The 25,274-nt window shown below is 44.1% G+C and overlaps 1 protein-coding gene across 1 annotated transcript; it reads right to left on the minus strand.

The window, feature by feature from the left end:
* Positions 1-834: 834 nt before the first annotated feature.
* LOC113019594 (NLR family CARD domain-containing protein 3-like) lies at positions 835-24,746 on the minus strand. Its single transcript, XM_026163366.1, has 9 exons — positions 24,658-24,746; positions 24,454-24,573; positions 12,816-12,894; positions 11,913-12,138; positions 9,908-11,699; positions 8,785-8,958; positions 5,721-5,891; positions 1,581-1,627; positions 835-1,423 (listed from the first exon to the last, which is right to left on the minus strand). Exons 1-9 carry the CDS (start codon positions 24,744-24,746, stop codon positions 894-896), a joined length of 3,228 nt encoding a protein of 1,075 aa, XP_026019151.1. The 3' UTR covers positions 835-893.
* Positions 24,747-25,274: the final 528 nt, after the last annotated feature.

A 25,274-nucleotide genomic window follows, 5' to 3' on the forward strand; every position in this document is an offset into this window, starting at 1 on the left:
CACGATTATTTTCACTGACATTGAGATCTCGATTATTTGACGATATTTATTTAACAATAACAATGTGTTGAATAATGACTTTAAAGATTGTCAAAAAAATAATATAAAATAGTGCAAATACTGATAACAGTGCAAATGTTTGCAAAATAAAAATAAATGAAAAATGTAAACATCTGTGTTTAGTGAACTTTGCAGTGTTGCTCTGTGGTGCAGCTACACTGTAGCAAAGTTTACACACTATGTCTACTTGATCCACGTCTGACCCCTCAAACCCATAATGTTTCCACACCACTGAAGTTTTTTTTACCTCTCTTTTCAACCAATGGCAGTCACTCTCCTCTCCAAATAACTTCGGCTGAGCTTTCCGAGCTTCCCTCGGGTCCGCTTAATTAGCGGTCCCCAACCCCCGGGCCTCGGACCGGTACGTGAATCGTTTGGTACCGGGCCGCGAGAGTTGAGGCTCAGGTGTGAAATGTATAGTTTTCAGGGTTTTTATCAGTGTTCAGCGTTATTTTGTTATCATTTTTATCATTTACTCGGTTTTCCTTGGTCTTTTCACGTGTGTTAGGAATAAATTTTCTTTTTTTCGGTACCGGTACTAGTTTTATTTTGTTGTATTTATCCGCGACACCTTAAAGGCCGGTCTATGACAATATCGTCGGGCATAAACCGGTCCGTGACGCAAAAAAGGTTGGAGACCGCTGCTCTTAATTGTTGTGACGCGTGTTCGAAATGCAGGGAGGTGCGCTCGATTTGCCACACGGAGCAGCGCGAGAGTAAAGCACGAGGGAGGGGCTAATAATCGGCTCGGTCATTTTTAATGATCGTTGAAAGCCCAGATCGTAATCGAGATTAAAATTCGATTAATTGAGCAGCCCTACTTTAAACTCAGCTCAGCACAGGGACACTGAGGAACCAAGATACCTGAATCTAAACCCAGGATAAAGAGTTTCAGTGAATGTGGTGCTAAAGGTGTGAATATGAATCAGATTGTCAGAGGAGACTCTGTAGAAGGACAGAGTGCCGGCAGGAACGTCCACATACACCGCTACTCTGTTAGAGACAGAGATGGAGGAGGAGATGGATGTTCCTCTGCTATTGTGCCAGACAGAATGAGGACCATCATCGTAGCAGATCAGGCTCCAGGACTGATCATTGTAACCAAACCAACAATCTTTACTGTCTCCTTTCCTTCTGATTCTTCTGTAACTCACTGACATATAAACCCCTCCTTTCCACTCGACCTCCCAGTAACAGCGACCAGTCAGACCATTTTTACACAGCAGCTGAGGCCAGTAATCAAATCTGTCTGGATGATCAGGAAATGACTGAACCTCCTCCACATGTGCCACCTTCCTGTTGTTGTCAGACAGTTGGAGTTTTGTGTGTACTGTGTTTGCGTCGACTGTGAGTTGACAGGAATCTGATGGAGAGAACAAACACAATCCAGCTGCAGTTATTGATCATCTGTTCATTGATTGACTCCTGACATCAGAGATGTAAATGAGTGATGTGACAGTTTGAAGATGGTTGAATGTGTGCTGCTTTGTTTTCATGAATCACATTAAAAACCCACTTACACTTCCTCAGACCTGGTCTCAACCACTGGACTCCAGCAGGCTCCACCCTGAAAGGAGGGGGGGGGGGGGGGGGCGGGTGTCAGACCAGCACAGTCTCTTTCAGCATACACAACTGGACATTACATGGCTCTCATATACATACTGTTAGACACTGATAAAGGAACAGTGCAACATTTTCACAAATACACTTATGAGGAAAACATTGAGACAACAGTTTATCCTGCCCCGGATAGGGTTACTGAGGCCCACAGCCAGAAGAGGGGACATGGGCCCATCCTCCTGCAGGCCCACCACCCGCATGAGGTGCCGTAGGGGTCGGGTGCATTGTGTGCCGGGAGACAGCCAGGAGCAGATGCCCTGGCGGACCGATCCCCGGCTACCAAAATTGGCAATTGGGACATGGAATGTCACCTCTCTCGTGGGGAATGAGCCTGAGTTAGTGCATGAGGTTGAGAGGTACCGGCTAGATATAGTCGGGTTCACCTCTACGCATGGCTTGGGCTCTGGAACCAGTCTCCTGGAGAGGGGGTGGACTCTGTCTCAGTCTGGCGGGCTGGGGTGTGTATGCTACTATCCCCTCGGCTTGCTGCCTGTACATTGGGGTTCTTCCCGGTGGATGAGAGGGTTTGTTCTCTGCGCCTTAGGTTCAGGGAACAAGTCCTGATTGTCATCTGCACTTATGCGCCGAGTTGCAGTTCAGAGTACCCAGCCTTCTTGGAGTCCCTGGGTGGGGTGCTCCACCTGAAGACTCTGTTTTCCTACTGGGAGACCTCAATGCTCAGGTGAGTAATGACAGCGAGACCTGGAGGGGCGTGATTGGGAGGAACGGCCTCCCTGATCTGAACCCAAGTGGTGTTTTCTTATTGGACTTCTGTGCAAATCACAATTTGGCCATAGCAAACTCCTTGTTCGAACATAAAAGTGTCCATAAGTGCATGTGGCACCAGGACCCTCTAGGCCACAGGTCGATGATTGATTTTGTAATCGTATCACCAGACCTGCGACCATATGTTCTGGACACTCAGGTAAAGAGAGGGGCTGAGCTGGGGAGGACGCTGGACAGACCCAGTGCGCCTAAACATGTAGTGAGGGTGTGCTGGGAACGCCTCCCAGAGGCCCCAGTCCGTGAAATCTTCAACACACACCTCCGGCAGAGCTTCAACAGCATCCAGAGGGAGACTGGGGACATTGAGTCCTAATGGACCATGTTCAGCATCTCCATTGCCAAAGCTGCAGCATTGAGTTGCAGCCGCAAGGTGGTTGGTGCCTGTCGTGGTGGTATTCCCCAAACCAAATGGTGGACACAAGAGGTGAAGGGAGCCACAAGGCTGAAGAAGGAATCCTGTCAGGCTTGGTTAGCCTGTGGGACTTTGGAGGCAGCTGACAGGTACAGACAGTCAAAGTGGATTGTGGCTGAGGCAGTGGCTGAAGCAAAAATTTGGGTGTGGGAGGAGTTCGGAGAGGCCATGGAAAAAGACTTTTGGACTGCCTCAAAGAGATTCTGGTAAACTGTCAGGCGTCTACCAGTATTGTGGATAGTGTTGGTGGAGCGCTGCTGACTTCGACTGAGAAAATAGTCGGACGGTGGAAGGAATACTTGGACGACCTCCTTAATCCCACTGACACGTCTTCCTTTTTTTTTTTTTTTTTTTTTTTATTGTTTATTTTATTTTCACTTACTGAATACGGGACAGACTTGACTGGGGGAAAGAAGGGGAGAAAGAAAGAGGGAAAGAGAAACAGCTGAGAAGAGGGACGGGGGAGAAGGGCAAAAACCAAAAACCAACAGAATGGGCAGAGAAAAAAAATGCATATATCAATCACCTGGATCACCTGCTGAGAAAGAAAAAAGAAAGCAAGCAGAAGAGAACAAGAGTAATAGAATAAACAACATCACAATGATATATGGGAATATGACACTAAATACTAAATGTTAAACATTATTGTGCAGCACATAAGATCAACAGAACACAGTGTGCTTTGAGGTAGGAGCCAAAAAGGGTGTAGTTTGTGGGTGTGATCACCCGTGTGTACACCTGTGAGCATGGACGCGCTTGTTTTTTTAAAAGGTTCCTTCATGTAATAATCTGCTAGAGGGTGTGGGGGGGCCATAGCCCCGTCCTCCAGGGCGTGAAGCAGGTGTGGAGGAGATCAAAACTCCAGACATCCAGAGGCCCCCAGAACACAAGAGACCAAGGAAGACCAACAGAGGGGCAGCCGCGCCACTGTCCCGGAAAGAGCTGAGGAGAGTCCCAGATGAGGGCTCACTCAGCAGCCGCGGAGCAGAAGCCAGGGGGAGTTGCAGTGACGCGCCCGTGAGCTCCGCCGGCAGCCAGCTGCGCCTGAGTGACCGAGCCCCAGGCCGAGAGGCCGGGGGCACCCCACCTCCGAAGTGGCCCGAGCGAGCCCCAGGCACTGACACGTCTTCCAAGGAGGGAGCAGAGTCTGGGGATGAGGGGGATGACCCGCCAATTTACGGGGGCGAAGTCACTGAGGCAGTTAAACAACTCCTTGGTGGCAGAGCCCTTGGTGTGGATGATGTCCTCCCCGAGTTCATGAAGGCTCGGGATGTTGTAGGGCTGTCCTGGTTGACACGCCTCTACAATGTTGCGTGGAGATCAGGGGCAGTACCCCTGAACTGGCAGACCAGGGTGGTGGTCCCCATTTTTAAAAAGGGGGACTGGAGGGTGTGTTCCAACTACATTGGGAATCACACTCCTCAGCCTCCCTGGGAAAGTCTATACAAGGGTGCTGGAAAGGAGAGTTCGTCCGCTAGTCGAACCTCGGATACAGGAGGAACAATGCGGTTTTCGTCCTGGTTGCGGAACACTGGACCAGCTCTTTATCCTCTCAAGGATACTTGAGGGGGCATGGGAGTTTGCCCAACCAGTCTACATGTGTTTTGTGGACTTGGAGAAGGCATTCGACCATGTCCCTCGGGGTGTCCTGTGGGAGGTGCTATGGGAGTATGGGGTGTCTGGCCCATTGCTACGGGCTATTTGATCCCTATACAACCATTAAGAGCTCGGTTCACATTGCCGGCAATAATTCGGACTTGTTCCCTGTGGGGGATAAGCTCCGCCAGAGCTGCCCTTTGTCACCAATTCTGTTCTTAATTTTTATGAACAGGATTTCTAGGCGCAGCCAAGTGGCGGAGGTCTTTCACGTAGGTGGTCTAAGAATCTCATCTCTGCTTTTTGTGGATGATGTGGTTCTGTTGGCTTCATCGGTTGATGGCCTCCAGCTCACTCTGGAACGGTTCACAGCCGTGTGTGAAGCAGTGGGAATGAGGATCAGCACCTCGAAATCCGAGGCCACGGTTCTCAGCCAGAAAAGGATGGAGTGCCCACTCTGGGTTGGGGACGAGTTCCTACCCCAAATGGAGGAGTTTAAGTATCTCGGGGTCTTGTTTGTGAGTAATGGGAGAAGGGAGCTGGAGATCGACAGACGGATTGATGCTGCAGCCGCTGCACCAGTCCGTCGTGGTGAAGAGAGAGATGAGCGCAAAAGTGAAGCTCTCAATTTACCTGTCTGATCTACGTCCCTACCCTCACCTATGGTCACATGCTGTGGGTAGTGACCAAAAGAACAAGATCACAGATACAAGCAGTGGAAATGAGCTTCCTCCGAACAGTGGCTGGTCTCTCCCTTAGAGATAGGAGAGGGTAGGGAAGTTCAGCCATCTGGGAGGGGCTCAGAGTAGAGCTGCTTCTCCTCCACATTGAAAGGAGCCAGCTGAAGTGGTTTAGGCATCTGACAAGGATGCATCCTGGGCGCTTCCTGGGTAAGGTGTTCTGGGGGAAAGACTCAGCTGAACATTTCTATCTATTTCTTACCTTGGCTCATGTGATGAGGCACATAATTAATAATGGGTCAACGACCCTTTTTAGGGATAACCAAATTTTAAATTAAATTAAATACCTAAGTCTCTCCAAAATTTTATTTTAGAACTGAAGAAGCTTCTCATATGAAATGTCTGCAAGAAAAAGCCCAGTTGCTCTTTTCAAGCTCCTTAGATTGTCTGTAATGAGCAAGCACTTCCCTTCATTTGTGACATCTGCATGAAACAATCAGGAACTGAATGTAGGACACAGCAGATGTTTTCAACTTTTCCTCCTCTATCAGACATTCTCTCCATACCTGAGAGTGTCTAGTCTCCAATGTGGATCCTTCAGTCCAGCCAACAAACTCTGGACTGAGTCTCCTGGATGATTGTAGCTCAGGTCCAGCTCTCTCAGATGGGAGGGGTTGGAGCTCAAAGCTGAAGCCAGAGAAGTACACCCTTCCTCTGTGATCAGACAGCCTGATAGACTATATAAACACACACAAAAAAAACAATACATTTGTTAAAACTTCACTAAAGGCTTATTTTCAATTATTTTTATGGATAAAATACCCATTCAAATTCAAATTTTATTTGTCACAAACAAATGAATGATAGTCAAATGCCAAGTCCACAAGATACATGTAGACTTGTTGGATAAATTCCATGCACCCTCAAACACCTGAAGAAAACTTTGTGAGATTTGTTTTATTTGTTTAAGAAGAAATAGACAATTTCATCAAATTCTGATATGTAATATTGTAATATTTTTTTTTTATAGACCAAGGAAAACCAGTCATAACAGAGAATTTACACAGTTAGTAGGTAGTGTGCAATTTAGACATTTTTTGTTTGTTTGTTTGGTGTGTGTGTCAGAACAGTTGGACAATGATGGAATGTCACACACACTGCTGTTACGGCTGCCGTCGTGGGCTGGGATTATGACATGTAAATGTGAGTGTGCAGGTGCGCCTCCAGGAGTGGTGGATCCCGAAGATGGTACACCAGGAGTATAAGACGGCGCGGTTGAGGACGGCAATCATCCATCCTCGGTTTTACCCCAACCAGCTGGGGCTGCGACATGCCCTGTGTTGCTCTGCAAGTCATGAGGAAGTTCGAGTGGATCGCCTTTTCAGTTGGGTACAGTTTTCTCATGTTTAGTTAGTCAGGGAGGTAAGTGATTGTTGTTTAGTTATGTTTTTGGGGGCTACGTAAGCAATCGCTCCTCTGAGTTAACTTCTCTTATTGTTGTTTACCGTTCGAGAAGCCAAGCAGGAATTCCTCCGTGTCAGCCCAGCTGATCTTGTTTTTGGACACACGGTACGCAGGCCGTTGCAATTACTTAAAGAGAAATTATTGTCCGAATCGCATCGGGTGGAGGATAATGTGTTGGATTATGTGTGTGCTTTTAAGGAATGTCTCTCTCGTGCAGTTGGCCCGCGACCACTTGAGGCGAGCCCAGGGCAGTATGAAAGCACGTTTTGACAAGAAATCCGTGGTTCAGAATTTTGCCCCGGGGGAGAAGGTGCTGGTTTTGCTTCCAGTGACTGTGTCTAGCATTCGAGCTCAATTTTCTGGTCCTTATGAGGTGGATCGGAAAATAAGTGATACTATGTCATTAAAACGCCTGATCGGAAGCAAAAGTTGCAAGTGTGTCATGTTAATATGCTCAAATGTTATGTGTCCAAAGAGCTCGCCACCGGTGATGTAATTTGCTCTGGGCACCACAGAGTACCACCCACAAGACGATGGTTTGATGGAAAAAAGTGGCTGTATACTGGGGGCTCGGAGATTGGAATTGCGAGATGTTGGCCACTTTGGAGTCCTCCTGCTCTCATTTGCCACCCCTGCTCATAGGGATGTCCTTGCGTTAGTGAAAGCTCATCAACCTTTGTTTTCTGACTACCGTAGGCAAACATCTGTCCTGTGTCACGACATCACGGTGGAAACTGACAGGCCGATAAAACAGCACGCTTATCGTGTAAACACCACAAAGCGGAGCTTGATGCAGTAGGAAGTTGAATATCTCATTGAGCATGGCCTTGCTATTTCCAGTCATGACGCGTGGAGCTCGCCTTGTATTCTGGTAGCGATAGCGGACAATATTTCCAGAAAGTGAATGCGGTTACCAAACCAGACTCGTTTACGCTCCCGCGGATGGAAGATTGCCTCGATCGTGTTGGTTCTGCTCAGTATGTTACAAAGCTGGACCTATTAAAGGGGTACTGGCAGGTTCTATTAACACCTAGGGCTTTGGAGATCTCTGCGTTTGTAACGCCCGATCACTTCCTCCAATATACAGTGATGCCTTTCGGGTTACGTAATGTGCCCGCAACGTTTCAACGCCTTATGCGGCAGGTGCTGTGTGGAGTGTCTAAGTGCGAGGCATACTTGGACGACGTGGTTGTCTATTTTACCTTGTGGCCTGAACATCTCGCAACACTTTCTGAGGTGTTTGGGCGGTTCAACGATGCCTCCCTCACGCTCAACCTTTCTAAATGTGAGTTCGGGAAGGCTACTATTACCTATTTGGGCAAGCAAGTGGGACAAGGGCAGATATGGCCCGTGACTGAAAAAGTTCAGGCCGTTGTGGACTTTCCAGTGTCACAAACTCGGCACACGTTGCGTCGCTTTCTGGGCATGGTTCTATCGGGGGTTCTGTAAAAACTTTTGTTTTGATTCAGGGGAGCACATTTTTTCCCTTGTAGTTTTGGCATTGGCTACGGTCCACGGTAGCCTGTGTTACTGTTCTTATAAATAAAAAAATAAAAAACACCCGGTAACCAGATAACATATCGTCTCTGTCTTCTGTCGGAGGGATATTAAAATATGTTATATAGTTTCGTCTGGCTTGATCACAAATGGTGTTCTATGACTTTTGATGGTTATAACCCTTTATACTTTTTATATATGAAATTTCTGCACAAATTTTGGTCCTATTGAAATGAATATGAAACTACAGTCCATCTAGTGGTATGAATGGCAAACTACAGTCATGGTGCGTTTGGCTTCCTCTAGTGAAAGAAAGGTAAACTATACTCAATAGCAGTACATTTTTGCTCTAGTTAATATTAGCGGCTAAAGTTTTAAATGATTTCTTAAACATGTTGGTGATTTAATGCTAAAAAATAAAAATAAAAAACATTGTTTTTAAGTGTTTTTTGTGAGATTTTAGGTTGTGTTAAGGCAGTACGTCAAAATGAAAAAAACAAAGAAACTGCCAATTTAAACGTGAGGTTGTGTTGAATAGAATGCCAACAAACGAGACATTTTCTTTTAATGTAAAAGAATAGAAAGGTCACATTACAGTTAGTGAAAAATAGCCAGTTACACTTTTGATTTCTGAAGGGTAAATGACTGCTTGACTGTCTGAGTTCTAACCTGAGAGTTTCCAGTGTACAATATGGACTCTCCAGTCCTGCAGACAGAAGTTTCGCTCCCAAATCTCGCAGATCATTGTTACTCAGGTCCAGCTCCATCAGACTAGAGGACGGGGAGGTCAGAATTGAGGACAGAGCCGCACAGCTTCTCTCTGAGAGGTTGCAGCCACTTAGTCTGAAACAATTATTATTGAAAATAGTTTTATTGTTTCATGTAGACAAGAGAAATACACTTCATACAGGGAGTGCAGAATCATTAGGCAAATGAGTATTTTGTCCACATCATCCTCTTCATGCATGTTGTCTTACTCCAAGCTGTATAGGCTCGAAAGCCTACTACCAATTAAGCATATTAGGTGATGTGCATCTCTGTAATGAGAAGGGGTGTGGTCTAATGACATCAACACCCTATATCAGGTGTGCATAATTATTAGGCAACGTCCTTTCCTTTGGCAAAATGGGTCAAAAGAAGGACTTGACAGGCTCAGAAAAGTCAAAAATAGTGAGATATCTTGCAGAGGGATGCAGCAGTCTCAAAATCGCAAAGCTTCTGAAGCGTGATCATCGAACAATCAAGCGTTTCATTCAAAATAGCCAACAGGGTCGCAAGAAGCGTGTGGAAAAACCAAGGCGCAAAATAACTGCCCATGAACTGAGAAAAGTCAAGCGTGCAGCTGCCAAGATGCCACTTGCCACCAGTTTGGCCATATTTCAGAGCTGCAACATCACTGGAGTGCCCAAAAGCACAAGGTGTGCAATACTCAGAGACTGAATGTCAGAAATGTATATTTGTGAATGTGGAGATGTTATATTGGTTTCAATGGTAAAAATAAATAATTGAAATGGGTATATATTTGTTTTTGTTAAGTTGCCTAATAATTATGCACAGTAATAGTCACCTGCACACACAGATATCCCCCTAAAATAGCTAAAACTAAAAACAAACTAAAAACTACTTCCAAAAACATTCAGCTTTGATATTAATGAGTTTTTTGGGTTCATTGAGAACATGGTTGTTGTTCAATAATAAAATTATTCCTCAAAAATACAACTTGCCTAATAATTCTGCACTCCCTGTATCATTTTGTTACAAAAGTCTTTAAAATGAGTACATATTTACTTACAGAGCTTTGTTGGCGATGTTGACCACTGGCAGCAGCCTCAGAAAAGCCTCCTCTGAAGCAGAGTATTTCTTCAGGTCAAACACATCCAGATCTTTTTCTGATGACAGTAAGATGAAGACCAGAGCTGACCACTGAGCAGGAGACAGTTTGTCTGTGGAGAGACTTCCTGAACTCAGGGACTGTTGGATCTCCTCCACTAGAGAACGATCATTCAGTTCATTCAGACAGTGGAACAGACTGATACTTTGCTCTACAGACAGACTGTCATTGATCTTCTTCTTAATGTACTGGACAGTTTCCTGATTGTTCTGTGAACTATTTCCTGTCTTTGTCAGCAAACCTTGTAGGAGAGTCTGATTGGTCTGCAGTGAAAGACCAAGGAGGAAGCGGACGAGCAAGTCCAGGTGTCCACTTGGACTCCGTAAGGCCTTGTCCACAGAACTCTGGTAGAAGTGTGTCTCTGCAGATTCTCTTGTTTCACGTGTCTGGGAGGTTGTTTGCTGTTCTTCCAGCAGATTGACTCCAGAGTTGATGAAGGTCAGATGGACATGAAGAGCAGCCAGAAACTCCTGCACACTCAGATGGATGAAGGAGAACAGTCTTTTCTGGTACAGTCCACTCTCCTCTTTAAAGATCTGTGTGAATACCCCGGAATACACTGAGGCCGCTCTGATATCAATGACACACTCTGTCAGGTCTGATTCATAGAAGATCAGGTTTCCTTTCTGCAACTGATCAAAAGCCAGTTTTCCCAGAGACTCAATCATCTTCCTGCTCTCTGGACTCCAGTGTGGATCTGTCTCAGCTCCTCCATCATATTTGATCTTCTTCACTTTGGCCTGAACCACCAGGAAGTGGATGTACATCTCAGTCAGGGTCTTGGGCAGCTGTCCTCCCTCTCTGGTTTCCAGCACATCCTCCAGAACTGTAGCAGTGATCCAGCAGAAGACTGGGATGTGGCACATGATGTGGAGGCTTCGTGATGTCTTAATGTGGGAGATGATCCTGCTTGCCTCCTTCTTATCTCTGAATCTCTTCCTGAAGTACTCCTCTTTCTGTGGGTCAGCAAACCCTCTGATTTCTGTCACCATACCAACACACTCTGGAGGGATCTGATTGGCTGCTGCAGGTCTTGTGGTTATCCAGACGCGAGCGGAGGGAAACAGTTTCCCCCTGATGAGGTTTATCAGCAGCACATCCACTGAGGTGGACTTTCTAGGGTCAGTTAGGATTGTAGTTTTGTGGAAGTCCAGAGGAAGTCGACACTCATCCAGACCATCAAAGATGAACACAACCTGGAAGTCTTCAAAGCTGCAGATTTCTGCTTCTTTGGTTTCAGTAAAGAAGCGATGAACAAGTCCCACCAAGCTGAACTTTTCCTCTTTCAGCACATTCAGCTCTCTGAAAGTGAATGGAAATATGAACTGGATGTCCTGGTTGGCTGTGTCTTCAGCCCAGTCCAGGCTGTATTTCTGTGTTAAGACTGTTTTCCCAATGCCAGCCACTCCCTTTGTCAGCACTGTTCTGATTGGTTCATCTCTTCCAGGTGAGCCTTTAAAGATGTCTTCTTGTCTGATTGTTGTTTCTGGTCTGTCTGGTTTCCTGAAGGCCATTTCAATCTGTCTGACCTCATGTTCATCATTGACCTCTGCAGTCCCTCCCTCTGTGATGTAGAGCTCTGTGTAGATGTGATTCAATAGGGTTGGGTTTCCTGCTTTAGCGATGCCCTCAAATACACACTGGAACTTCTTCTTTAGTGTAGATTTAAGTTTACACTCACTCCAATAGACGTCTCTATTAGAAGTTCCTAAAAGAAAGAATAATTCAATTCAATTTTATTTATATAGCGCCAAATCACAACAACATTCGCATCATTGTACAGCAGAATAGACAACAAATATCAGTCCAGAATTTTTATATTTATGTTTGACTATCACTTTAGGGTTAGACATTAGTAAACAACCTGTTCAACCAGCAGCTTAAATCTTTATAGAAATCCTCTTACTCTTGTGCAGAAGGTCAGCTAGTTCATCCTGCTTCATTCTCCTTAAAAAGTCCAATGTGATCTTCACAAATGCCTCTCTGCTGCTATTCCTCTGCTCCTCGTCCTCACCCACTTTCTCTTCAACCGTTCTCTGACCTTCCAAGTATTTCAGATAATCTGGACTGACAACTTTTTGAATCTTCTTCAGTTCATTCTTCACAAAAGTGATGATGTTGTCCTGCAGTAGCTGGAATAGAGTATTGTGTCAATTAATATGTTACATTACAACCTCAACTGGTGGTGAAGTGGAAGAAGAGAGGAACAATGAACAGAGGGAGACCAGGAACAACAGACAGAAATAGCCAGGAGATATGAAGGTGTTGTCATAATCATATTTCTGTTGCAGTCCACAGCATATTTTGATTCTGGAAACAGAGTGAATATTGCTACATCATGGTAATTGTAGTCAGTATGTTCAAGGGAGGTTGTTAAATTGGAATGTTTAAAAAAAGAAGCAAAAAAATAAATCAAATTCTGAGATCAGATAACTCAACTTTGCATTGTTTAGAGTGGAATAAATGCTATAATAATATGATAAATAACTTTTTCTAAAGTTTTCCAATCATTTATCCAGCTTTCATAGTTTATTAGACACTACCATGACAGCCAAAAATTAAAGGACCTGTCTGTAGCAATATGTGTCAAGGTGGTCATGGGTATAGATAAAATTACAAACACGTCTTTTTGACCAGCCCAGCTGCTAAAGCTCATTGTTTATTTGAAACAGTGTTTAGTTGTGCTTCTAACTTGTCTTATCTTGCAATTAATACTACGAAAAACTAATACTTGCAATATGTTTGAAGTATAAATAGCCGTTCTTTTTGAGAAACGACTGAATAGAATAGATGTTGAACATGTACAGACCATAAATATGGAGTCCAGCTGTGTTTGATGCTGCTGGGTAGACTGACTTCTGGGAACCTCTGAGCTCTGCTGGCCCACTCTGTGGAGGAATCATGAAGAATTAGTTCAACACAGGAGAAAGATCAATATTTGAAAATGCTGAGTTTTGGCTCTCAGAAAACACCATCTTAATGCTGCTGGCAAAAACAAGAAAAAGAAAAAAAGAAGAGAAATGGAAAAGGAAAAAAACCAGCTTACACCACTAAATACCTGGAGCTCTTACAAGAATAAAGACTGGTAAATCTTTTGTAATATTTCCAATGGTCTAATTATCTTAACTGTAATGACACAGATGACATGTGTCATTAGTGTTTTCTAACCTGCCAGGATTAAGGCACAGAGTTAGCCATCCATACCTGACTCCTTGGAAACTACATAACTCTCTGTGTAGTTTCTCAGTCATCCAGGTCATGGAGCTTGCAAGACAGTGATTGTAATAGCAGTCTAGCGAGGAAGGACCGGTTAGCAGGTCCAGCGGCCATGTGGTGTGGAACTTGAAGCCAGTCAGTTAAATCAATCAACAGACCCATACTTAAGTGTCAATATCAGGCGAGCGTTTCAGGCTAAGGGAAGCATGTATAATTGTGAGAGGCCATAAGAAGATCATTTGTAACCTTCACTAAAGCTGTTTCTGTGCTGTGCTGAGCTCTGAAACCTGACTGAAACTCTTCAAATAAGCCATTCCTCTGCAGATGATCTGTTAGCTGTTTGACAACTACTCTTTCAAGGATTTTTGACATGAAAGGAAGGTTGGAGATTGGCCTATAATTAGCTAAGACTGCTGGGTCTAGAGATGCTTTTTAAGTAAAGGTTTAACTACAGCCAGATTGAAGGCCTGTGGTACATAGCCGATTATTAGAGATAGGTTGATCATATTTAAGATTGAAGCATTAAGAGATTAGAGATTACTCTTATTTTTCATAAGTGCACAAATCGTACTCCAGAATAGATTATTTTTTGCTTGATTCTAAATTTATGTCTAAAGTTGTATGCTCAACTTATCATAACATATTGATCTGGGATCACTCTCCAACCTCTTTAGTCCTGGACTTCTGTGGTACGAAAGTGCGCATGCGCCAACCAGCGTGCAGCCTGTTACAGTCGCTCCTGCTTTTCTCTTAGTTTAGCTCTTTTTTCTTACGTATTCTTTTTTTTCTGACTTGTATTTTCCTCCGTTTTCTATCTCTTACTCAATCATGTGGATTGAGAGAGTTTTTGTTCTTCTGGTGGCCGTGGAACTGTTACTTTTATCATGGAACGGGACCGCGGCACATCTCCTACACGCACGGACTGTTTACTCCAGAGATCAGCTGATCGCCCTGATGCCGGCCGGCTCGCTGGCCAGGCCCGCAGAAGTGCCCGCAGAAGTACCAGCTGAAATTTGGAGGAAAACACATCGGGGATGCAGAGGTCAAGGACAGAAGAGAAGAAAAAAGGTGACGGTGAGACAGCGGAGGCTCGAAGCGAGGAGGAGGTTTAAACCGTGTCTGCCGTCTATCGTGATGGGAAATGTGCGATCGTTGGCAAGTAAAATCGACGAGCTCTCAGCACTGGTACGGAGTCAGAGGGAATACCGAGAGTGTAGCCTGATGTGTTTCACCGAATCATGGCTGCACCAGGTCATTCCCGATGAGAATGCTTCCGTGGAAGGCTTCCACACTGTTCGGGCGGACAGGGACAGCATCGCTAGCGGTAAGCGTAAAGGAGGTGGGCTTGCTGTTTTAGTTAACAACCGGTGGTGTAACCCTGCCAACATAACAATCAAAGAAAGGATTTGTTGCCCCGACACTGAACTGTGTGCTGTTGGACTCAGGCCGTATTATTTACCCAGGGAATTCTCTCACGTCATCTTGGAGGCTGTTTATGTTCCCCCCTCTGCTAACCCCACAGCTGCATGTGACACTAGCCACTCTGCCATAGCTCGGCTACAGACTCAGCACCCGAGTGCCTTTATTGTGATCTCGGGTGACTTCAACCATGTATCACTGGACAATACACCAACATTCAAACAATATGTGGACTGTCCCACCAGGGGAGAGAAAACTTTAGACTTACTGTATGCTAACGTCAAGGATGCATACAGCTCCTCCTCCCTCCCCCCACTTGGTCGGTCAGATCATAACCTGATTCACCTCACCCCCCGCTATGTGCCAATTGTGAGGAGGGAACCTGTGACCACCAGGACTGTTAGGAGGTGGTCAGAGGAGGCAATAGCGGAACTACAGGGCTGTTTCGAGGTGACCGACTGGGAAACACTCTGTGAGCCTCACGCCGAGGACATCAATGGGCTTACTGAGTGTATCACAGACTACATAACTTTCTGCACCGACTCCATTGTTCCAGCTCAGACTGTTCATTGTTACCCAAATAACAAGCCGTGGGTGACTAAGGACATCAAAGCCCTCCTCAACAACAAGAAGAGGGCTTTCAGAGGGGGCAACAAAGAGGAGGTGAGGAAGGTCCAGGTGTTACTAAAGGACAAGATCAGAGAGGCTAAGGACAATTACAGGAGGAAGCTGGAGTGGAAACTCCAGCAGAACAGCATGAGAGAGGTGTGGAGGGGCATGAAGACCATCACTGGATTCAGGCCAACCAACAGCAGGGGAGCTGAGGGAGGTGAGAATAGAGCCGACGAGTTGAATCTGTTTTTCAATAGATTCGACACCACAGTGTCTGCTCCCACCCCCACAACCTCACCTGCAGTCAGCCTGGAATCCAGAGCCACACCACTGTGCCAGCCTCTCTCTTCACATGTTGCCTCCTGTGAGATTCCTGACACCCCTCCCCCACCCATCACCTTCACTCAATACCAGGTTGAGATGCAAATGAGGAGACTTCACTCAGGCAAGTCTGCTGGACCAGACGGAGTGAGTCCCCTTGTCCTCAAGGCCTGTGCCCCCCAGCTGTGTGGAGTCTTTCATAAACTGTTTATGCTGAGTCTGAGTCTGCAGAGGGTCCCGGTGATGTGGAAGACATCATGCCTCGTCCCTGTACCAAAGACGCCTCGTCCCAGTGGCCCCCAGGATTACAGGCCCGTGGCACTGACCTCCCACATCATGAAGACCCTGGAAAGGCTCATCCTGGACCAGCTGCGACCCATAGTAAGACCACATCTGGATCCCCTTCAGTTCGCTTATCAGCCTCGTCTCGGAACAGAGGACGCCATCATCTACCTGCTCAATCGTGTCTACACCCATCTGGACCAGCCGGCGAGCACTGTGAGGGTCATGTTTTTTGACTTTTCCAGTGCTTTCAACACCATCAGGCCGACCCTCCTGGGTGATAAGTTAGCAGCGATGCAGGTGGATGCTTCTCTGGTGTCCTGGATTGTTGATTACCTGACAGGAAGACCACAATATGTACGTCTCCCACAGTGTGTGTCTGACAAGGTGATCAGCAACACAGGGGCACCACAGGGGACTGTCCTCTCCCCCTTCCTCTTCACCCTCTACACCACAGACTTCAGCCACTGCACAGAGACCTCCATCTTCAGAAGTTTTCTGATGACTCTGCGGTGGTTGGATGCATCAGCAGGGATGATGAGACAGAGTACCGGGCTGTGGTCGACTCCTTTGTCACGTGGTGTGAGCAGAATCATCTGCAGCTCAACGTGGCAAAGACCAAGGAACTGATCGTGGACTTCAGGAAGACCAGGAAACACTTGACCCCTGTTTCAATCCAGGGGGTCAGTGTTGACATTGTGGAGGACTATAAATACCTTGGAGTTCACATTGACAATAAACTGGACTGGGCTAAAAACACCACAGCACTTTACAGGAAGGGCCAGAGTCGTCTCTATTTTTTGAGGCGACTGAGGTCCTTCAACATCTGCCAGAAAATGCTGAGGATTTTCTATGAGTCTGTGGTGGCCAGTGCGATCCTCTATGCTGTTGCATGCTGGGGGAGCAGGCTGAGGGTCGCAGATGCCAACAGACTTAATAAACTGATCCGTAAGGCCAGCAATGTTGTGGGGATGGAGCTGGACTCCCTCAAGGTGGTGTCGGAGAGGCGGATGCTGTCCAAGATAAAGACAATGTTGGATAACACCTCCCACCCACTCCATGACATGTTGGTCAGTCACAGGAGCTCGTTCAGTGAGAGACTGAGATTACCGAAAAGCACCACTGAACGACACAGGAAATCATTCCTGCCTGTGGCCATCTCCCTGTACAACGCATCCACTTAACACACTGTTTGCTGCTACAACTACACATGTTTCTTTTCCAAATATTTATTTATAAGTGACTTATGTATGTATGTATGTATATATATGTATATATTGTACTATTCTTAGTTAGCGTATTGTCTGTCTTGTCTTAATGTTGGTTTAAAATGGAGCACTGTAACAAAAAATAATTTCCCCCAGGGATCAATAAAGTATTCTGATTCTGATTCTGATTCTGAAACAACAGGGTTACTGGCGTTTTCACCCGTCACGCCTGTGTGAGACATCCTTTTGCCAATTTATGACAACTAAAATATCAGATTTCTTGGAAGCTAATGATAAACGTTTCTGATTCGATTTTATGGGGAACATTTAAAGTGGTAATGCGAGGAGAAATTATTTCTTTTGAATCTTCGTTAAAAAAAAAGAACGCTGGAAACGCCTGTTCGAAATAGAAGCTGAATTAACACAGAACAGGACCACAAGGCCTCCTCTTGTCCCTCTTTTTTTCCAAGACATAATTAAAAGGAAGTTTGAGTATAACACAATTTTATCTAGTCAAGTAACAGATCAGCTATTTAGGATCAGACAGAAGCATTTTCAGTTTGGAGATAAGCCCCATAAGCTTCTTTCTCGGCAGCTAAGAGGCCTACAGGCCAGTAGGGCTATACACAAAATTTAATCAAGATCAGGCGAAATTTTAATTAGCCCTAAAGCTATTAATGAGCGATTTAGAGAATATTATGAAGAGCTCTATATGTCGAAATCATGGGGCAATATTACTGATTGGTTAGGGAAGCTGGATCTCCCGAAAATGAATGACGTTGCACGAGAGGCTTTAAACTCAGATATTACTATTGAAGAAGTTTCGAAAGCTATTAAGTAATTCCCCAATGGAAAGTCCCGAGGCCCAGATGGGTTTGGCATTGAACTGTATAAAAAATACTCTGAAAAGCTGGCCCCGCTTTTATTGAGAATGTTTAAGCATTCTTTCCATACTCAAAGATTTCCCCGTACGCTATATGAAGCTAATATTTCTTTGTTATTGAAAGAAGGAAAGGATGAAACAGAATGTCCCTCTTATCGACCTATTGCTTTGTTGAATTTGGATATGAAAACTTTCACTAAAATTTTGGCAAACAGTAAATGGACATGTTGGATGAATTATCCATCCGGATCAAACTGGGTTTGTCCCCCAGAGGTTTTTCTTCTTTAATGTTCGAATGTTGATGAACACTATGTATCATAGGCACTAGGGAGCTTCCAAGATCGCAGTACTGAGCTTAGATGCTGAAAAGGCGTTTGACCAGGTCGAGTGGGCCTATATGCTTCGGTACTGGAGAAGTTTGGTTTAGGCGAACAGTTTATATCATGGGTTGATATGATATATAGACATCCCTCTTCTTCCATTCTTATTAACCAAGATAGATCAGCGCCTTTTCTTTTTTTACACCACGGGACACGACAAGGCTGCCCTTTGAGCCCTTTGCTCTTCGCAATTTCTATTGAACCTCTTGCAGTAGCCATTAGGAATGAGCCCTCTATTGACCCTGTCCGATTGGGGAATATCAAGCACTACATTTCTTTATATGCGGATGATGTTGTTTTGTTCTTGTCAAATCCTGAGCAATCGGTTCCTGTACTTTTAGATGTGGTGAGGTCGTTTGGGGAAATCTCAGGTTATACAATTAATTGGCAGAAGAGTGAGTTTGTGGCTTTAACTGCAATTTTGAAAGTTTTGCCTTTTAAAATTACAGACAGATTGAAATACTTGGGTGTTATTTTGCCTAAGGTTCCTAAATCGATGTTTAAGTTGAATTATCTTGAACAAGTTGAAAAATTGAAAAAGGACATTGAGAAATGGAGGGCTCTACCTATTCCCATGGTAGGTCGCATTAACGTAATTAAAATGATTTCCCTTCCTAAATTTCTATATTTATTTTTTAATTTACCAATTTTTTTGAATAAGCAATTTTTTAAAGTGATCGACTCAGTAGTATTACCATTTGTTTGGGGCTTTAAAACTAACAGGATATCAAAAGTTCATGTATGTAAGTCTAAATTTAAGGGTGGATTTGCTCTGCCACTGTTTCAGTTTTATTATTGGGCTGCAAATGCTAGAACTCTTGCTTACTGGCAGGAAGGGTACAAAAAGGTCATGTCTGCCGATACCGCACCTTGGGTGGTCATAGAGAGTGGTGGGGTTGAGAATAGTTCCCTCCCTGCTCTTCTTTTTTCATCCTCTAATCCACGAACCAAGGTCAATAATTTTATAGTTTCGAACTGCGTTAAAATCTTTAGTCAGATCAAAAAAGGTTGTGCTCTACCAGATACTTCGATCCATACTCCAATATATTGTAATCATGCATTTCCACCCTCATGTTTAGACGCCTCTTTTGAGGTCTAGACACAGAAAGGTATTATTACTGTCAAAGACTTATTTATTGACAGGCAGTTTGCATCATTTACCCAGTTGCAGAACAAGTTCTCTCTCCCCGCATCACATTTCTTTCATTATTTACAGATAAGAAACTATGTTCGTCAGAGTATTCTTAATTTTCCATCTCTTCCGGAAGAGGGGTCAATTTTTACACTCTTCTGAGTTCCCCGGACTCTAAAAAGTTGGTTTCTGGTTTTGTGAAAGCTTTTTCTGAGTATTTAAATTTTGAATCTGACTTTTTGAAGATGGCATGGGAGGAGGAGCTTGGTTTGCAAATTGGAGATGAGGTGTGGGAGAGGAGTCTGTGTAGGATCCATTCTTGCTCTATAAATGTAAGGCATCAGTTAATTCAATTCAAAGTGCTTCACAGACTTCATTATTCAAAAACTAAACTGCACAGGATTTGTGATATATGATCGTTGTAAACTTGGAGAAGGTTCTCTCACTCATTTATTTTGGACTTGTCCCAAATTGCTTAACTATTGGTTGGACATTTTTAAATATTTTTCTGGTATTTATAATTGCACATTAGAGCCGGACCCAATAATTGCATTGTTTGGAACTTCCTCTTCCCTTTTACACCTCAGCCCTGCTGCACAAACTGCAGTTTTGTTCGGAATGGTAATTGCTAAGAAAATTATCTTGACTCTCTGGAAGTCGGATATTGTACCTCAATTCAAAATGTGGCAAACAGAACTGACTGCTCTACTACATATGGAGAGGATTAGGTACACATTAGCGGACAAACTTAGTAATTTCTTTGATGTGTGGCAGCCATTTTTAGACCATGTATTAAAGCAAAGTCCTGTTTGATCGATCACCAATAACTCGGCCTACCACCTTAGTGTTTTATTTCTGTTTATTGCCAGTTGAAGTAATTTTGAATAATTTACAATAGTAATTTTACTAGTAATACTACTTCAACTGATGTTGAAGTAGTATTTTTGTCGTTGCAGTGTAATATTTTGTCTTATTTGTGTGTTTTAGCCCTTGTTGTTATGTTGTCTGTTTTTTGTTTTCTTTGTGTCTTTCTTTTTTCCTTATATCAAAACATCTCAATAAACATACTTACAAAAAAAGATCGAAGAATTAATTAATGGCAGGACTTCTTTGAGCAGTTTTGTAGGAATGGGGTCTAAAAGACACGTTGATGGTTTGGAGGAAGTAATTATTGAAGTTAACTCAGAAAGATCAATTGGAGAAAAAGAGTAACTTAACATCAATGGTACTAAGAGTAGCTGTAGATAATATCATTATCTGTGAGATGATTATGGGTAATCTTTTCTCTAATGATTACATTTTTTTTTGTGAAGAAGTTCATGAAGTCATTACTAGTTAACGTTAAAGGGATGGTTGGCTCAAAAGAGCTCTGACTTTTTGTCAGCCTGGCTACAGAGCTGAAGAGAAACCTGGGGTTGTTCTTATTTACTTCAATCAGTGATGACTAGTAAGATGTTCTGGCTTTGCGGAGGGCTTTCTTATAAAGCAGCAAACTATTTCTCCAGGCTAAATGATGATCTTCTAAATTTGTGACACGCCATTTCCTCTCCAGATTACGAGTCATCTGCTTTAGGCTACATGTTTGAGAATTATACCACGGAGTCAGGTACTTCTGATTAGAGACCTTAGTTTTCACAGGAGCTACAGTATCCAGTGTTAAACATAGAGAGGAGGCAAAGTTATTAACAAGATAATCGACCACTGTTGGGGTAGCGTTCGGGTAGCTGCTCTGCTCTGTGTTGGTACAGGGCATTGAAGATGATAACAGTGGGTGGATTATATTCTTAAACTTAGTTACAGTGCTTTCAGAAAGACATCTACTTTGATAAAGTCTACTCTCCACCGCTGTGTAATCAATTATTGTAAATGTAAATGTTATCAGGAAATGATCAGACAGGAGAGGGTTTTCAGGAAACACTGTTAAATGTTCAGTTTCTATGCCATATGTTAAAACAAGATCTAGAGTGTGATTAAAGTGGTGGGTGGGTTCTTTTACATTTTGAGATACTTCAATTGAGTCTAATGAAAAAATTATATGCCATGTTGAGGCTGTCATTTTTAGCATCTACATGGATGTTAAAATCACCCACAATAATTACTTTATCTGAGCTGAGCACTAAATCAGATAAAAGGTCTGAGAAATCAGACAGAAACTCTGTGTAAGGTTTATACATAGGCTGGTGTGAAAAATTGCTGCCACACCGCCCCCTCGGCCTGTGATTTGAGGTTTCCAGTTCCAGGTCACTGTTCGTGTGGTCGAATGGCCGGTCAGCTGAGCAGTTTTGCATTCTTTTCTAACTTTAATGCTCTTTCCATTGTTGTTTTTTGCCGTCTACTCTGTACATTTCGTATTCTTTCCTTTTTCTCATTTTTGTGGACTTGTTTCTGACACTTCGACATGACCCCAAGGCTCACCTACACCAGAGAGTCCCTCATTCAGCTGTAGCTGCAGCCCAGGCTCCGGCTTTTCCGCTCTGCTCCTACAGACTATTTTCCCGAGGAAATACTCTTGGACACGGAAATCAAAAAACTCACAAAAACAAGGTAACCAGGAGGGGATTAAAGAAGAAGGGGTGAGAGCCAGACTCAAGAGGGAGACACACAAACAACGAGCACTCCTGTCCATTAACCTAATGTGTGTTCTCTCTGCAACAAGCTGGACGAGCTGCAAGCCTGCGTCAACCACTTGCATAAGTGATGACGACAGCACGCTGCACATTGATGGCTTTTCACTACCTCTTCATCTGGACGGAGACCATGAACGCACCATAAGCAACATGGCGGCGGCATGTCTGCATGTAAACAGCAGCTGGTGCTCTACAGTCATTGTGAGGGAGAAGCTGTGCACTACAGACATCAAGCTTCTGGCTGTTTCCCTGTTCCCAACTCTGGATAGTCATGTTTTGGGGGGGGGGTTAATAAATTTGTCCATATTTCTAGAAACGAGAGCTGCTCCATCCAAAGGATGGGATGAATGACATCTCTCTTAAAAAGACCAGGTTTCCTCCAGAAAGTCTCCCAATTATCTAAGAAGCCCACATCGTTTTTTGGACACAACTCAGACAGCCAGCAGTTTAAGAAGAAAATGTGGCTAAACATGTCACTCCTGGTCTGATTTTGGAGGGGACCAAAGAAAACTACAGAGTCCGACATAGTTACACACGATTCAATATTGATTTTAGTGACCTCCGATTGGCGTAACCGGGTGTCATTACTGCCGACGTGAATTATAATTTTACTGAATTTACGTTTACAGTTTGCCAGCAGTTTTAAATTTCCTTCAATGTCGCCTGCTCTGGCCCCTGGAAGATAATTGACTATGGTTGCCGGTGTCTCTAGCTTCACATGTCTGAGAACAGAATCACCAATTACCAGAGTTTGACCCTCGGCGGGTTTGTCGCCGAGTGGGGAAAAACAGTTAGACACATGAACGGGTTGGTGGTGTACCTGGGGCTTCTGTTTAGGACTATGCTTCCTCCTCACCGTGACCCAGCCGCCCTCTTTCCCCAGCTGTTTGGGGTCTGCCGGGGAACAGCTAGCTACGCTATCTTCGGCTGCACCAGCTACAGGGGCCTGGCTAGCTACGGGTGTATCGGGGGGGAACCAAGTCTCCAATTCAGTAATCCTGGCCTCCAGAGCTGCAAATATGCTACATTTGTTACAGATATCATTACTGCTAAAGGAGGCCGAGGAGTAACTAAACATCTGACACAATGAGCAAGAAAGTGCAGGAGGAACTGGTGAAGAAGCCGTGGTGCTAACGAGTCGGCTACGAGCTAAACTAAGCTAATGAAACAGTAGAGACACAGTGAGTGAATACTTTGGCTATAAATTATTTGCTAAGTCCATTAACTATTGCACCTCCTCTCTATATGCTGACGAGACCCACCACAGTCGTGTCATCGGAAAACTTCGGAGGCCTCTCCATCAGAAAGTCTAGGATCCAGTTACGGTAGGTGTTCAGACCCAGCAGGCTCAGTTTTCCAATCAGGTGCTGAGGAACGACTGTGTTGAATGCTGAACTGAAGTTTATGAACAGCATTCACACATGTGTCCTTATTGTCCAAGTGGCTGAGAGCAAAATGTAGGGTGGTGGCAATGGCCTCGTCTGTTGACCAGTTTGGGCAATAGGCAAACTGCAATGAGTCCAAGATGGTGGTAGCAGGGCCTTAATATGCCTCATAATGAACCACTCGATGCACTTGACCATGATGGGTGTGTGTGCAACAGAAACACCTCCTAGAACATCCATTCTGTACATTCTGATTGCTGTGTTTTTTGAAACAGTCCAACACACACCGCTTCACATATGAACATAGAAATGTGTGTGAAAAAGAGCTGAGCTGACATTAAACATGATGGAGGATTTATTCACAAACACTGAGTGACAACAACATTTTCACACACATTACCTCTCTGCAGGAGGACACGTGCCTGATTTAAAATTAATGATTTTATTTCACTGGTGTTTCTTCACAAAGCAAATATTTCATTCTGTTGTGGCATTTTATTTCCAGTAATTCATGCAGTATTAAAATTTGTAATGTGAAGGTTCCTCAGCCGGATCCCAAACAACTACATTAACCACTTTGGAGAAGACCAAATTTTTTTTTAATATGTTTTACTTCTGGTTTGCTTAAGGCGATTTTCAGTTGTTTAGAACCCAAAGGCTTGTTTTTAAGAGACAGTTTAAAGGGGATTGAGGGAATGACGTGTTTGCACTGCAGTTTATATCCAACAACATCAAGCAGTTAAATCAAAGAGTTCACAGCTCACCTCACTGCAGCAGACAGAGGCTGGACTTTAAAATCAATAATGTCAGCTTTAGACCGGTCACTCTTTAAGGAGACAGAGCTGGGTCCAGGTTCATGTTTGCATTTAGTTCCCCGTTGGTTCCTGTGAATAATGATGGAGCAGTGAAGTGTTTGCACTACAGTTTATGTCCAACAACATCAAGCAGTTAAATCAAAGAGTTCATGTTACTAACAGCTCACCTCTCTGCAGCAGACACAGGCTGGACTTTAAAATCAATAATGTCAGCTTTAGACCGGTCACTCTTTAAGGAGACAGAGCTGGGTCCAGGTTCATGTTTCCATTTAGTTCCTCGTTTATTCCTGTGAATAATGATGGAGCAGTGATGTGAGTGCTGAGCTGTGACATGGAGAAGAGTCATGGACAGTTAGAGATGGTCATCTCACCTCTGAGCTTTGGTCTGGCTCTCATGTTCCCCACACAGAGTTCTTTTAGAGGGAGGGGCTCCCTCTTCTCTGTCCTCACACTGATCCATGCTGCTCAGCTCACACACACTTTCTACCTGCAGAGGAAACACAAATCATTCATGTGCACATCAACTGAAATCCTCCTTTCTATCATGTGTGCTGGGGGGGGGGGTCTCTGTGCCCTGAGTGCTCACCTCCTCCTTTTTCCTTTTATGTGAAAGAACTTTCTCGTGGCAAATTTAGACCAACCGGCTACATATACTGATGTCTGAAAGTGTTTTAAATTATCCTTCAAGTCTAGCCTTTCCACTGAGTTTGATTCTATAAACAGAGTCTATGATCATCTCCTCCACCTGCTGCTGTGGAGATTCAGAGAAATAAATCTAGCATAAGAAAAGAGACGATAGAAAAAAGAAACTGATCTTATCTTTTGTTATTGGATTTCTCTGTTTGGGAAATATTCCACTCATTCCACTTAACCTGGGTAGTGAATTAAATCAGGGCTTTTTTTATCAAGTCCTACAGACACTAACATGAAAACATGTTGAGCAGCTCTCTGACTTGAAGAACACGCTTTAGCTTCTTTTTCATATAGA

The sequence above is a fragment of the Astatotilapia calliptera genome, chromosome 3, assembly GCF_900246225.1.
Source record: "Astatotilapia calliptera chromosome 3, fAstCal1.2, whole genome shotgun sequence".
Taxonomy (NCBI): domain Eukaryota; kingdom Metazoa; phylum Chordata; class Actinopteri; order Cichliformes; family Cichlidae; genus Astatotilapia; species Astatotilapia calliptera.

Bases quoted from the DNA above. Each gene is read 5' to 3' on its own strand.
- LOC113019594 (XM_026163366.1), bottom strand. From the start codon at position 24,746: ATGGATCAGTGTGAGGACAGAGAAGAGGGAGCCCCTCCCTCTAAAAGA. The intron at 5,892-8,784 runs GTTAGAACTCAG...GTGTTTATATAG, and splicing joins TGTACACTGGAAACTCTCAG to TCTATCAGGCTGTCTGATCA. The intron at 1,628-5,720 runs GTATGGAGAGAA...CCCTCCTTTCAG, and splicing joins TGGAGACTAGACACTCTCAG to GGTGGAGCCTGCTGGAGTCC.